The 13,566-nt window shown below is 48.7% G+C and overlaps 1 protein-coding gene across 3 annotated transcripts in view; it reads right to left on the reverse strand.

The window, feature by feature from the left end:
- Positions 1 to 13,566, reverse strand: part of slc4a11 (solute carrier family 4 member 11) — a 195,683-nt gene that overhangs the window by 16,226 nt on the left and 165,891 nt on the right. For all 3 annotated transcript variants that reach the window (XM_055862413.1, XM_055862414.1, XM_055862415.1), the window contains exons 13-15: positions 4,094 to 4,200; positions 2,840 to 3,005; positions 2,356 to 2,529 (exon numbers count right to left, since the gene is read on the reverse strand). In XM_055862413.1, coding sequence (XP_055718388.1) covers positions 2,356 to 2,529; positions 2,840 to 3,005; positions 4,094 to 4,200 — 447 coding nt within the window. The remainder of the gene's footprint in view (positions 1 to 2,355; positions 2,530 to 2,839; positions 3,006 to 4,093; positions 4,201 to 13,566) is intronic.

Consider the following 13,566-nt stretch of genomic DNA (forward strand, 5'->3'; position numbering starts at 1 on the left):
ATTCTAACTTTAGAATACACTACATGACCAAAAGTATGTGGACACGTGCTCGTCAAACATCTCATTCCAAAATCATGGCCATTAATATGGAGTTGGTCCCCCCTTTGCTGCTATAACAGCCTCCACTCTTCTGGGAAGGCTTTCCACTAGATGTTGGAACATTGCTGCTATAACAGCCTCCACTCCTCTGGGAAGGCTTTCCACTAGATGTTGGAACATTGCTGCTATAACAGCCTCCACTCTTCTGGGAAGGCTTTCCTCTAGATGATGGAACATTGCTGCTATAACAGCCTCCACTCTTCTGGGAAGGCTTTCCTCTAGATGATGGAACATTGCTGCTATAACAGCCTCCACTCTTCTGGGAAGGCTTTCCACTAGATGTTGGAACATTGCTGCTATAACAGCCTCCACTCTTCTGGGAAGGCTTTCCACTAGATGTTGGAACATTGCTGCTGTAACAGCCTCCACTCTTCTGGGAAGGCTTTCCTCTAGATGTTGGAACATTGCTGCTATAACAGCCTCCACTCTTCTGGGAAGGCTTTCCACTAGATGTTGGAACATTGCCGCTATAACAGCCTCCACTCTTCTGGGAAGGCTTTCCACTAGATGTTGGAACATTGCTGCTATAACAGCCTCCACTCTTCTGGGAAGGATTTCCACTAGATGTTGGAACATTGCTGCTGTAACAGCCTCCACTCTTCTGGGAAGGCTTTCCACTATATGTTGGAACATTGCTGCTATAACAGCCTCCACTCTTCTGGGAAGGCTTTCCACTAGATGTTGGAACATTGCTGTTATAACAGCCTTCACTCTTCTGGGAAGGCTTTCCACTAGATGTTGGAACATTGCTGCGGGGACTTGCTTCCATTCAGCCACAAGAGCATTAGTGAGGTCGGTCACTGATGGGAGATTAGGCCTGGCTCGCAGTCGGCGTTCCAATTCACCCCAAAGGTATTCAATGGCGTTGAGGTCAGGGCTCTGTGTAGGCCAGTCACGTTCTTCCACACCAATGTCGACAAACCATGTCTGTATGGACCTCACTTTGTCCAAGGGAACATTGTCATGCTGAAACAGGAAAGGGCCTTCCCCAAACTGTTGCCACAAAGTCGGAAGGACAGAATTGTCTAGATTGTCACTGTAATGTTAAGATTTCCCTTCACTGGAACTAAGAGGCCTGAACCATGAAAACCAGCCCAACGTGCTTCTCGGCCGTCCCGTTCTGGGAGCTTGTGTGGTCTAGCACTTCGCGGCCGAGCCGTTGTTGCTCCTAGACATTTCCACTTCACAACAACAGCACTTACAGTTGACTGGGGTTGCTCTAGCAGGGTGAATATTTGACTTGTTGGAAAGGTGGCATCTTATGACGGTGCCATGTTGAAAGCCACTGAGCTCTTCAGTACAGGCCATTCTACTGCCAATGTTTGTCTATGGAGATTGCATGGCTGTGTGCTCGATTTTATACACCTGTATACACGGTGTGGCTGAAATAGCTGAATCCACAAATTTGAAGGGGTGTCCACATACTTTTGTATATGATATGGACCAAGATAGCAGGCTGACTGGGGCCATATCCTGGCCCTGCTGGTCAAGCATGGCAGTTCAAAATGGACTTATTCTGGCCAGTGGGGTCAACCATGGTTCCTGGTCTGAAGGGGGTTGATAGGCCCCTCCCAGTAAAAGGGGTTTGTACTGATGCGAAATGAGGGTCCACTCCTAAGGGGCAGGTAGTCTCTAAGGGACAGGTAGTCTCTAAGGGACAGGTAGTCTCTAAGGGGCAGGTAGTCTCTAAGGGACAGGTAGTCTCTAAGGGGCAGGTCGTCTCTAAGGGGCGGGTCGTCTCTAAGGGACAGGTAGTCTCTAAGGGACAGGTAGTCTCTAAGGGGCAGGTAGTCTCTAAGGGGCGGGTCGTCTCTAAGGGGCGGGTCGTCTCTAAGGGGCGGGTAGTCTCTAAGGGGCAGGTAGTCTCTAAGGGGCAGGTAGTCTCTAAGGGGCAGGTTGTCTCTAAGGGGCAGGTAGTCTCTAAGGGGCAGGTAGTCTCTAAGGGGCAGGTAGTCTCTAAGGGGCAGGTAGTCTCTAAGGGGCAGGTAGTCTCTAAAGGGCAGGTAGTGTCTAAGGGGCGGGTCGTCTCTAAGGGGCGGGTCGTCTCTAAGGGGCGGGTCGTCTCTAAGGGGCGGGTCGTCTCTAAGGGGCAGGTCGTCTCTAAGGGGCAGGTAGTCTCTAAGGGGCAGGTAGTCTCTAAGGGGCAGGTAGTCTCTAAGGGGCAGGTAGTCTCTAAGGGGCAGGTCGTCTCTAAGGGGCAGGTCGTCTCTAAGGGGCAGGTCGTCTCTAAGGGGCAGGTCTGTGCAGGTAACTCACGTCTCATATAGATGTCCTCCCTCTACCCGCTGCTCTACGAAGGCTAGGTGTCTGACGTGCAGGGTGGAGTGGGGGAAGGCTGCGTGCATCCATGGTAACCCCAGGAGAGACATCAGGATGTTGATGAGCCCAGAGAGCATCAGGTCCCAGTGGTATGCTGTTCCCTTCAGCAGCCTGGGACACACACATACACACACACACACAGTTGATATATACACACACACACACACACACACACACACACACACACACACACACACACACACACACACACACACACACACACACACACACACACACACACACACACACACACACACACAGACACACGCACGCACGCACGCACGCACGCACACACACATACATACACAAAGAGCATACACACACACACATACACAAAGAGCATACACACACACACAGTTGATATACACACACACACACACACACACTCAGATAAAGCGCATCAGCGTCGGCACATCTGTACCTGTTCTCGGGAACGTTGGTGAGAGAGACCACAATGTTCTGGTCGATGAAGATGAGGAGAGCCAGGAGGAAGCCGAGGCCCATGGCCGACAAAACGTTCATGACTGACAACTTCCCAACTGGAGCAATGTTGAACATCGGACCGTTACGGAAGTTAAACACTGGAACTGTAGAAACAAGACTAGGGTTGAGGACTAGGGTTGAGGACTAAGGTTGAGGACTAGGGTTGAGGACTAGGGTTGAAGACTAGGTGTGAAGACTAGGGTTGAGGACTAGGTTTGAGGACTAGGTTTGAGGACTAGGGTTGAGGACTAGGGTTGAAGACTAGGGTTGAAGACTAAGGTTGAGGACTAAGGTTGAGGACTAAGGTTGAGGACTAAGGTTGAGGACTAAGGTTGAGGACTAAGGTTGAGGACTAGAGTTGAGGACTAGGGTTGAAGACTAGGGTTGAAGACTAGGGTTGAAGACTAGGGTTGAAGACTAGGTTTGAGGACTAGGTTTGAGGACTAGGTTTGAGGACTAGGGTTGAGGACTAGGGTTGAGGACTAGGGTTGAGGACTAGGGTTGAGGACTAGGGTTGTTTATGTTTAAGAGCAGAAAGTAGAAACAGAGGAGAGTATATCAGGTGGACAAGGAGAGGAGAGGGTACTGAAGGATAGGAGAGGAAGAGAGGGTACTGAAGGATAGAAGGAGAGGAGGAGAGGGTACTGAGAGGGGAGAAGGAGAGGAGGAGAGGGGTACTGAAGGATAGAAGGAGAGGAGGAGAGGGGTACTGAAGGATAGGAGGAGAGGAGGAGAGGGGTACTGAAGGATAGAAGCAGAGGAGGAGAGGGTACTGAGAGGGGAGAAGGAGAGGAGGAGAGGGGTACTGAAGGATAGGAGGAGAGGAGGAGAGGGGTACTGAAGGATAGGAGGAGAGGAGGAGAGGGTACTGAAGGATAGAAGGAGAGGAGGAGAGGGTACTGAGAGGGGAGAAGGAGAGGAGGAGAGGGGTACTGAAGGATAGGAGGAGAGGAGGAGAGGGGTACTGAAGGATAGGAGGAGAGGAGGAGAGGGGTACTGAAGGATAGAAGGAGAGGAGGAGAGGGTACTGAAGGATAGGAGGAGAGGAGGAGAGGGTACTGAGAGGGGAGAAGGAGAGGAGGAGAGGGTACTGAGAGGGGAGAAGGAGAGGAGGAGAGGGTACTGAGAGGGGAGAAGGAAAAGAGAGGAGGGGTACTGAAGGAGAGGAGAAGAAGAGAAGGGAGGTACTGACGCTCGATGTCGTTGAACAGGTAGGATCCGATGAAGGAGAATGCCAAAACCGAGATGGGCAGGGCACAGTCTGACAAAACCTCTCTCACCTTGGAATGGAGAAATGGACTGGAGGGAGAGTGAGAGAGAGAGAGGGTGAGGGAGAGAGGAGAGGGAAGGAGGAGATAGATATAGAGGGAAAGAGGGGAGGAGATAGAGGGAGTAAGTGAGGAGAGAGAGAGAGAGAGAGGTTGATTGGATTAATCAAAACATTCAGACAGGGGCCCTCAGGGGCAGGGAGCAGACATAGAGGCCCTCAGGGGCAGGGAGCAGACACAGAGGCCCTCAGGGCAGGGAGCAGACACAGAGGCCCTCAGGGCAGGGAGCAGACACAGAGGCCCTCAGGGGCAGGGAGCAGACACAGAGGCCCTCAGGGGCAGGGAGCAGACATAGAGGCCCTCAGGGGCAGGGAGCAGACACAGAGGCCCTCAGGGGCAGGGAGCAGACATAGAGGCCCTCAGGGGCAGGGAGCAGACATAGAGGCCCTCAGGGGCAGGGAGCAGACATAGAGACCCTCAGGGGCAGGGAGCAGACATAGAGGCCCTCTGGGGCAGGGAGCAGACAGAGGCCCTCAGGGCAGGGAGTAGACATAGAGGCCCTCAGGGGCAGGGAGCAGACATAGAGGCCCTCAGGGGCAGGGAGCAGACATAGAGGCCCTCAGGGGCAGGGAGCAGACATAGAGGCCCTCAGGGCAGCGAGCAGACACAGAGGCCCTCAGGGCAGGGAGTAGACATAGAGGCCCTCAGGGCAGGGAGCAGACACAGAGGCCCTCAGGGGCAGGGAGCAGACATAGAGGCCCTCTGGGCAGGGAGCAGATATAGAAGCCCTCAGGGCAGGGAGCAGACATAGAGGCACTCAGGGCAGGGAGCAGACATAGAGGCCCTCAGGGCAGCGAGCAGACACAGAGGCCCTCAGGGCAGGGAGTAGACATAGAGGCCCTCAGGGCAGGGAGCAGACACAGAGGCCCTCAGGGGCAGGGAGCAGACATAGAGGCCCTCGGGGGCAGGGAGCAGACATAGAAGCCCTCAGGGGCAGGGAGCAGACATAGAGGCCCTCAGGGCAGGGAGCAGACATAGAGGCCCTCAGGGCAGCGAGCAGACACAGAGGCCCTCAGGGCAGGGAGTAGACATAGAGGCCCTCAGGGCAGGGAGCAGACATAGAGGCCCTCAGGGCAGGGAGCAGACACAGAGGCCCTCAGGGCAGGGAGTAGACATAGAGGCCCTCAGGGCAGGGAGCAGACATAGAGGCCCTCAGGGCAGCGACCAGACATAGAGGCCCTCAGGGCAGCTAGCAGACATAGAGGCCCTCTGGGCAGCGTGAAGACACATAAGGCTCTGGTCAAAGTAGGTCACTACATAGGGAATAGGGTGCCATAGAGCCCTGGTCTAAAGTAGTATACTACAAAGGGAATAGGGTGCCATAGAGCCCTGGTCTAAAGTAGTGCACTACATAGGGAATAGGGTGCCATAGAGCCCTGGTCTAAAGTAATACACTACATAGGGAACAGGGTGCCATAGAGCCCTGGTCTAAAGTAATACACTACATAGGGAACAGGGTGCCATAGAGCCCTGGTCTAAAGTAATACACTACATAGGGAACAGGGTGCCATAGAGCCCTGGTCTAAAGTAATACACTACATAGGGAACAGGGTGCCATAGAGCCCTGGTCTAAAGTAATACACTACATAGGGAACAAGGTGTCATAGAGCCCTGGTCTAAAGTAGTATACTACATAGGGAATAGGGTGCCATAGAGCCCTGGTCTAAAGTAGTATACTACAAAGGGAATAGGGTGCCATAGAGCCCTGGTCTAAAGTAGTGCACTACATAGGGAATAGGGTGCCATAGAGCCCTGATCTAAAGTAATACACTACATAGGGAACAGGGTGCCATAGAGCCCTGGTCTAAAGTAATACACTACATAGGGAATAGGGTGCCATAGAGCCCTGGTCTAAAGTAGTATACTACATAGGGAATAGGGTGCCATAGAGCCCTGGTCTAAAGTAATACACTACATAGGGAATAGGGTGCCATAGAGCCCTGGTCTAAAGTAATACACTACATAGGGAACAGGGTGCCATAGAGCCCTGGTCTAAAGTAATACACTACATAGGGAACAGGGTGCCATAGAGCCCTGGTCTAAAGTAATACACTACATAGGGAACAGGGTGCCATAGAGCCCTGGTCTAATGTAGTGCACTACATAGGGAATAGGGTGCCATAGAGCTCTGGTCTAAAGTAGGTCACTACATAGGGAACAGGGTGCCACTTGGGACGCACCCAAGGCCCTGCAATAGGTCAATAGGAACCGCATGGCGAGGCCACACCACTAATGTGCACTGTACAGTGCAGTCGGAAAGTATTCCCACAATTTCACTTTTTCCACATTTTGTTACGTTACTCATCAATCTACACACAATATCACACAATGACAAAGCAAAACAGATTTAGAAATTTTTGCAAATGTATTAAAAATAAAAAACGGAAATATCACTTTTACATAAGTATTCAGACCCTTTACTCAGTACTTTGTTGACGGACCTTTAGCAGCGATTACAGCCTCGAGTCTTCTATGACGCTACAAGTTTGCCACACCTGTATTTGGGGAGTTTCTCTCATTCTTCTCTGCAGATCGTCTCAAGCTCTGTCAGGTTGGATGGGGAACGTCTGTCAGGTTGGATGGGGAACGTCTGTCAGGTTGGATGGGGAACGTCTGTCAGGTTGGATGGGGATTCTGACTAGTCTCCCAGTCCCTGTCACTGAAAAACATCCCCACAGATGCCAGGTTTCCACCAGACGTGCGCTTGGCATTCAGGCCAAAGAGTTCAATCGTGGTTTCATCAGACCAGAGATTCTTGTTTCTCATGGTCTGAGAGTCCTTTAGATGCCTTTTGGCAAACTCCGAGCGGGCTGTCGTGCCTTTTACTGAGGAGTGGCTTCCGTCTGGCAACTCTACTATAAAGGCCTGATTGTTGGAATGCTGCAGAGATGGCTGTCCTTCTGGAAGGTTCTCCCATCTCCACAGAGGAACTCTGGTGCTCTGTCAGAGTGGCCATCGGTTCTTGGTCACCTCCCTGACCAAGGCCCTTCTCCCCCGATTGCTCAGTTTGGCCAGGCAGCCAGCTCTAGGAAGAGTCTTGGTGGTTCCAAACTTCTTCCATTTAAGAATGATGGAGGCCACTGTTTTCTTGGGGACCTTCATTGCTGCAGAAATGATTTGGTACCCTTCCCCAGATCTGTGCATCGACACAATCCTGTCTCAGAGCTCTACAGACAACTCCTTCGACCTCATGGCTTGGTTTTTCCTCTGACATGCACTCTCAACTGTAGGACCTTATATAGACAGGTGTGTGCCTTTCCAAATCATGTCCAAACAATTGAATTTACCAGAGGTGGACTACAATCAAGTTGTAGAAACATCTCAAGGACGATCAATGGAAACAGGATGCACCTGAGCTCAATTTCGAATCTCATAGCAAAGGGTCTGTATACTTACGTACATCGACGGGACAGCAGTGGAGAAGGTGTAAAGCTTCAAGTTCCTCGGCGTACACATCACTGACGATCTGAAATGGTCCACCCACACAGAAAGTGTGGTGAAGAAGGCGCAACTGCGCCTCTTCAATCGCAGGAGGCTGAAGAAATTAGCTTGGCCTCTAAAACCCTCACAAACTTTTACAGATGCACAACGGAGAGCATCTTGTCGGGCTGTATCACCGCCTGGTATGGCAACTTCACCTCCTCTCCAGAGGGTGCTGAGGTCTGCCCAACGCGTCACTGGGGTCAAACTACCTGCGCTCCAGGACACCAACACCACCCGATGTCACATGAAGGCCAAATAGATCATCAAGGACAACAACCACCAGAGCCAAGGCCTATCCACCCCGCTACCATCCACTAGTCACATTGTTTACATACTGTTTTACTCATCTCATTTGTATATACTGTATTCTATTCTACTGTATCTTAGTCAATACCACTCCGACATTGCTCAATCTAATATTTATACATTTCTTAATTCCATTATTTTACTTATAGATGTGTTTATTGTTGTGAATTGTTAGATATTACTGCACTGTTGGAGCTAGGAACACAAGCATTTCACTCCACCGGCAATAACATCTGCTAAATATGTGTATGTGACCAATAGAATTTGATTTGATTTGAATTCAACTTCAACTTCGCTGCTTTCCTGTTTACAGTTTATTACTTTACTAGTTTTATTAGTTTATTCGTTTTATTTTTTATTTTTAATTCGTTTTATTAGTTTACTGTTTACAGTGATTTGCACCGGATGGAAACTGTACAGTCCACAGTCCACAGTCCTAGCTAGGCTACCAAAATGTTTCAGTCTGGCTTGAGTTTGCAAAGCTTGACAATGAATAACCCCAAAAACCTAACATGCAACAAAACACCATGCATAGCAGAAACACGCCTGTTACAGCCACATTTGAGCAGTAGCCTCGGTTGGCAAACTCAACTACAACACATTCAGAGTGCACCGGTGATCCAATGTTGAATTCAACTGCACCGGTGATCCAATGTTGCATTCAACTGCACCGGTGATCCAATGTTGCATTCAACTGCACCGGTGATCCAATGTTGAATTCAACTGCACCGGTGATCCAATGTTGCATTCAACTGCACCGGTGATCCAATGTTGCATTCAACTGCACCGGTGATCCAATGTTGAATTCAACTGCACCGGTGATCCAATGTTGCATTCAACTGCACCGGTGATCCAATGTTGCATTCAACTGCACCGGTGATCCAATGTTGCATTCAACTGCACCGGTGATCCAATGTTGAATTCAACTGCACCGGTGATCCAATGTTGCATTCAACTGCACCGGTGATCCAATGTTGCATTCAACTGCACCGGTGATCCAATGTTGCATTCAACTGCACCGTTGATCCAATGTTGCATTCAACTGCACCGGTGATCCAATGTTGCATTCAACTGCACCGGTGATCCAATGTTGCATTCAACTGCACTGGCGATCCAATGTTGCATTCAACTGCACCGGTGATCCAATGTTGAATTCAACTGCACCGGTGATCCAATGTTGCATTCAACTGCACCGGTGATCCAATGTTGCATTCAACTGCACCGGTGATCCAATGTTGAATTCAACTGCACCGGTGATCCAATGTTGCATTCAACTGCACCGGTGATCCAATGTTGCATTCAACTGCACCGGTGATCCAATCTCTTTTGTTTCCAGGCAGGGAGCAGGTCTCGAACCCTCGACCATTCTAGCCCGAAGTCCAGCGCGCTATCGACTGTGCCCCAAAAACACGCTCAAGCGGCAGTCGATATCTGCGCTTATAAACCCAGGGTCGTTACAATACTGGGGTTCTACTGTACATCTGTCTAAACTGGTAGAGGGGGTTCTACTGTCTCTCTGTTTAAACCGGTAGAGGGGGTTCTACTGTACCTCTGTTTAAACTGGTAGAGGGGGTTCTACTGTACATCTGTTTAAACTGGTAGAGGGGGTTCTACTGTCTCTGTTTAAACTGGTAGAGGGGGTTCTACTGTCTCTGTTTAAACTGGTAGAGGGGGTTCTACTGTCTCTCTGTTTAAACTGGTAGAGGGGGTTCTACTGTCTCTGTTTAAACTGGTAGAGGGGGTTCTACTGTCTCTCTGTTTAAACTGGTAGAGGGGGTTCTACTGTCTCTGTTTAAACTGGTAGAGGGGGTTCTACTGTCTCTGTTTAAACTGGTAGAGGGGGTTCTACTGTCTCTCTGTTTAAACTGGTAGAGGGGGTTCTACTGTCTCTGTTTAAACTGGTAGAGGGGGTTCTACTGTCTCTGTTTAAACTGGTAGAGGGGGTTCTACTGTCTCTCTGTTTAAACTAGTAGAGGGGGTTCTACTGACTCTCTGTTTAAACTGGTAGAGGGTGTTCTACTGTACATCTGTTTAAACTGGTAGAGGGGGTTCTACTGTCTCTGTTTAAACTGGTAGAGGGGGTTCTACTGTCTCTGTTTAAACTGGTAGAGGGGGTTCTACTGTCTCTCTGTTTAAACTGGTAGAGGGGGTTCTACTGTACATCTGTTTAAACTGGTAGAGGGGGTTCTACTGTACATCTGTTTAAACTGGTAGAGGGGGTTCTACTGTCTCTGTTTAAACTGGTAGAGGGGGTTCTACTGTCTCTGTTTAAACTGGTAGAGGGGGTTCTACTGTCTCTCTGTTTAAACTGGTAGAGGGGGTTCTACTGTACATCTGTTTAAACTGGTAGAGGGTGTTCTACTGTCTCCCTGTTTAAACGGGTAGAGGGGGTTCTACTGTACATCTGTTTAAACTGGTAGAGGGGGTTCTACTGTACATCTGTTTAAACTGGTAGAGGGGGTTCTACTGTACATCTGTTTAAACTGGTAGAGGGGGTTCTACTGTACATCTGTTTAAACTGGTAGAGGGTGTTCTACTGTACCTCTGTTTAAACTGGTAGAGGGGGTTCTACTGTCTCTGTTTAAACTGGTAGAGGGGGTTCTACTGTCTCTGTTTAAACTGGTAGAGGGGATTCTACTGTCTCTGTTTAAACTGGTAGAGGGGGTTCTACTGTCTCTCTGTTTAAACTGGTAGAGGGGGTTCTACTGTACATCTGTTTAAACTGGTAGAGGGGGTTCTACTGTCTCTCTGTTTAAACTGGAATAGGGGGTTCTACTGACTCTCTGTTTAAACTGGTAGAGGGGGTTCTACTGTACCTCTGTTTAAACTGGTAGAAGGGGTTCTACTGTACATCTGTCTAAACTGGTAGAGGGGGTTCTACTGTCTCTCTGTTTAAACTAGTAGAGGGGGTTCTACTGTACATCTTTCTAAACTGGTAGAGGGGGTTCTACTGTACATCTGTCTAAACTGGTAGAGGGGGTTCTACTGTCTCTCTGTTTAAACTGGTAGAGGTGGTTCTACTGTACCTCTGTTTAAACTGGTAGAGGGGGTTCTACTGTACATCTGTTTAAACTGGTAGAGGGTGTTCTACTGTCTCCCTGTTTAAACTGGTAGAGGGGGTTGTACTGTACATCTGTTTAAACTGGTAGAGGGGGTTCTACTGTACATCTGTTTAAACTGGTAGAGGGGGTTCTACTGTCTCTGTTTAAACTGGTAGAGGGGGTTCTACTGTCTCTCTGTTTAAACTGGTAGAGGGGGTTCTACTGTCTCCCTGTTTAAACTGGTAGAGGGGATTCTACTGTCTCTGTTTAAACTGGTAGAGGGGGTTCTACTGTCTCTGTTTAAACTGGTAGAGGGGGTTCTACTGTCTCTCTATTTAAACTGGTAGAGGGGGTTCTACTGTCTCTCTGTTTAAACTGGTAGAGGGGGTTCTACTGTCTCTCTGTTTAAACTGGTAGAGGGGGTTCTACTGTCTCCCTGTTTAAACTGGTAGAGGGGATTATACTGTCTCTGTTTAAACTGGTAGAGGGGGTTCTACTGTCTCTGTTTAAACTGGTAGAGGGGGTTCTACTGTCTCTCTGTTTAAACTGGTAGAGGGGATTCTACTGTACATCTGTTTAAACTGGTAGAGGGGGTTCTACTGTCTCTCTGTTTAAACTGGAATAGGGGGTTCTACTGACTCTCTGTTTAAACTGGTAGAGGGGGTTCTACTGTACATCTGTTTAAACTGGTAGAGAGGATTCTACTGTACCTCTGTTTAAACCGGTAGAGGGGGTTCTACTGTCTCTCTGTTTAAACTGGTAGAGGGGGTTCTACTGTACATCTGTTTAAACTGGTAGAGGGGGTTCTACTGTCTCTCTGTTTAAACTAGTAGAGGGGGTTCTACTGTACATCTGTTTAAACTGGTAGAGGGGGTTCTACTGTGTCTCTGTTTAAACTGGTAGAGGGGGTTCTACTGCCTCTCTGTTTAAACTGGTAGAGGGTGTTCTACTGTACATCTGTTTAAACTGGTAGAGGGGGTTCTACTGTCTCTGTTTAAACTGGTAGAGGGGGTTCTACTGACTCTCTGTTTAAACTGGTAGAGGGGGTTCTACTGTACCTCTGTTTAAACCGGTAGAGGGGGTTCTACTGTACATCTGTTTAAACTGGTAGAGGGGGTTCTACTGTCTCTCTGTTTAAACTAGTAGAGGGGGTTCTACTGTACATCTGTTTAAACTGGTAGAGGGGGTTCTACTGTACATCTGTTTAAACTGGTAGAGAGGGTTCTACTGTCTCTCCGTTTAAACTGGTAGAGGGGGTTCTACTGTCTCTCTGTTTAAACTGGTAGAGGGGATTCTACTGTAGATCTGTTTAAACTGGTATCGGGGGTTCTACTGTCTCTCTGTTTAAACTGGTAGAGAGGATTCTACTGTACATCTGTTTAAACTGGTAGAGGGGTTCTACTGTCTCTCTGTTTAAACTAGTAGAGGGGGTTCTACTGTACATCTGTTTAAGCTGGTAGAGGGGGTTCTACTGTGTCTCTGTTTAAACTGGTAGAGGGGGTTCTACTGTCCATCTGTTTAAACTGGTAGAGGGGTTTCTACTGTACATCTGTTTAAACTGGTAGAGGGGGTTCTACTGTCTCTGTTTAAACTGGTAGAGGGAGTTCTACTGTCTCTCTGTTTAAACTGGTAGAGGGGGTTCTACTGTCTCTCTGTTTAAACTGGTAGAGGGGGTTCTACTGTCTCTGTTTAAACTGGTAGAGGGGATTCTACTGTCTCTGTTTAAACTGGTAGAGGGGATTCTACTGTCTCTGTTTAAACTGGTAGAGGGGGTTCTACTGTCTCTCTGTTTAAACTGGTAGAGGGGGTTCTACTGTACATCTGTTTAAACTGGTAGAGGGGGTTCTACTGTCTCTCTGTTTAAACTGGAATAGGGGGTTCTACTGACTCTCTGTTTAAACTGGTAGAGGGGGTTCTACTGTACCTCTGTTTAAACTGGTAGAGGGGGTTCTACTGTACATCTGTCTAAACTGGTAGAGGGTGTTCTACTGTCTCTCTGTTTAAACTAGTAGAGGGGGTTCTACTGTACATCTGTCTAAACTGGTAGAGGGGGTTCTACTGTACATCTGTCTAAACTGGTAGAGGGGGTTCTACTGTCTCCCTGTTTAAACTGGTAGAGGGGATTCTACTGTCTCTGTTTAAACTGGTAGAGGGGGTTCTACTGTCTCTGTTTAAACTGGTAGAGGGGGTTCTACTGTCTCTCTATTTAAACTGGTAGAGGGGGTTCTACTGTCTCTCTGTTTAAACTGGTAGAGGGGGTTCTACTGTCTCTCTGTTTAAACTGGTAGAGGGGGTTCTACTGTCTCCCTGTTTAAACTGGTAGAGGGGATTCTACTGTCTCTGTTTAAACTGGTAGAGGGGGTTCTACTGTCTCTGTTTAAACTGGTAGAGGGGGTTCTACTGTCTCTCTGTTTAAACTGGTAGAGGGGATTCTACTGTACATCTGTTTAAACTGGTAGAGGGGGTTCTACTGACTCTCTGTTTAAACTGGTATAGGGGGTTCTACT

Source organism: Salvelinus fontinalis, chromosome 15 (genome assembly GCF_029448725.1).
Source record: "Salvelinus fontinalis isolate EN_2023a chromosome 15, ASM2944872v1, whole genome shotgun sequence".
NCBI classification, from domain to species: domain Eukaryota; kingdom Metazoa; phylum Chordata; class Actinopteri; order Salmoniformes; family Salmonidae; genus Salvelinus; species Salvelinus fontinalis.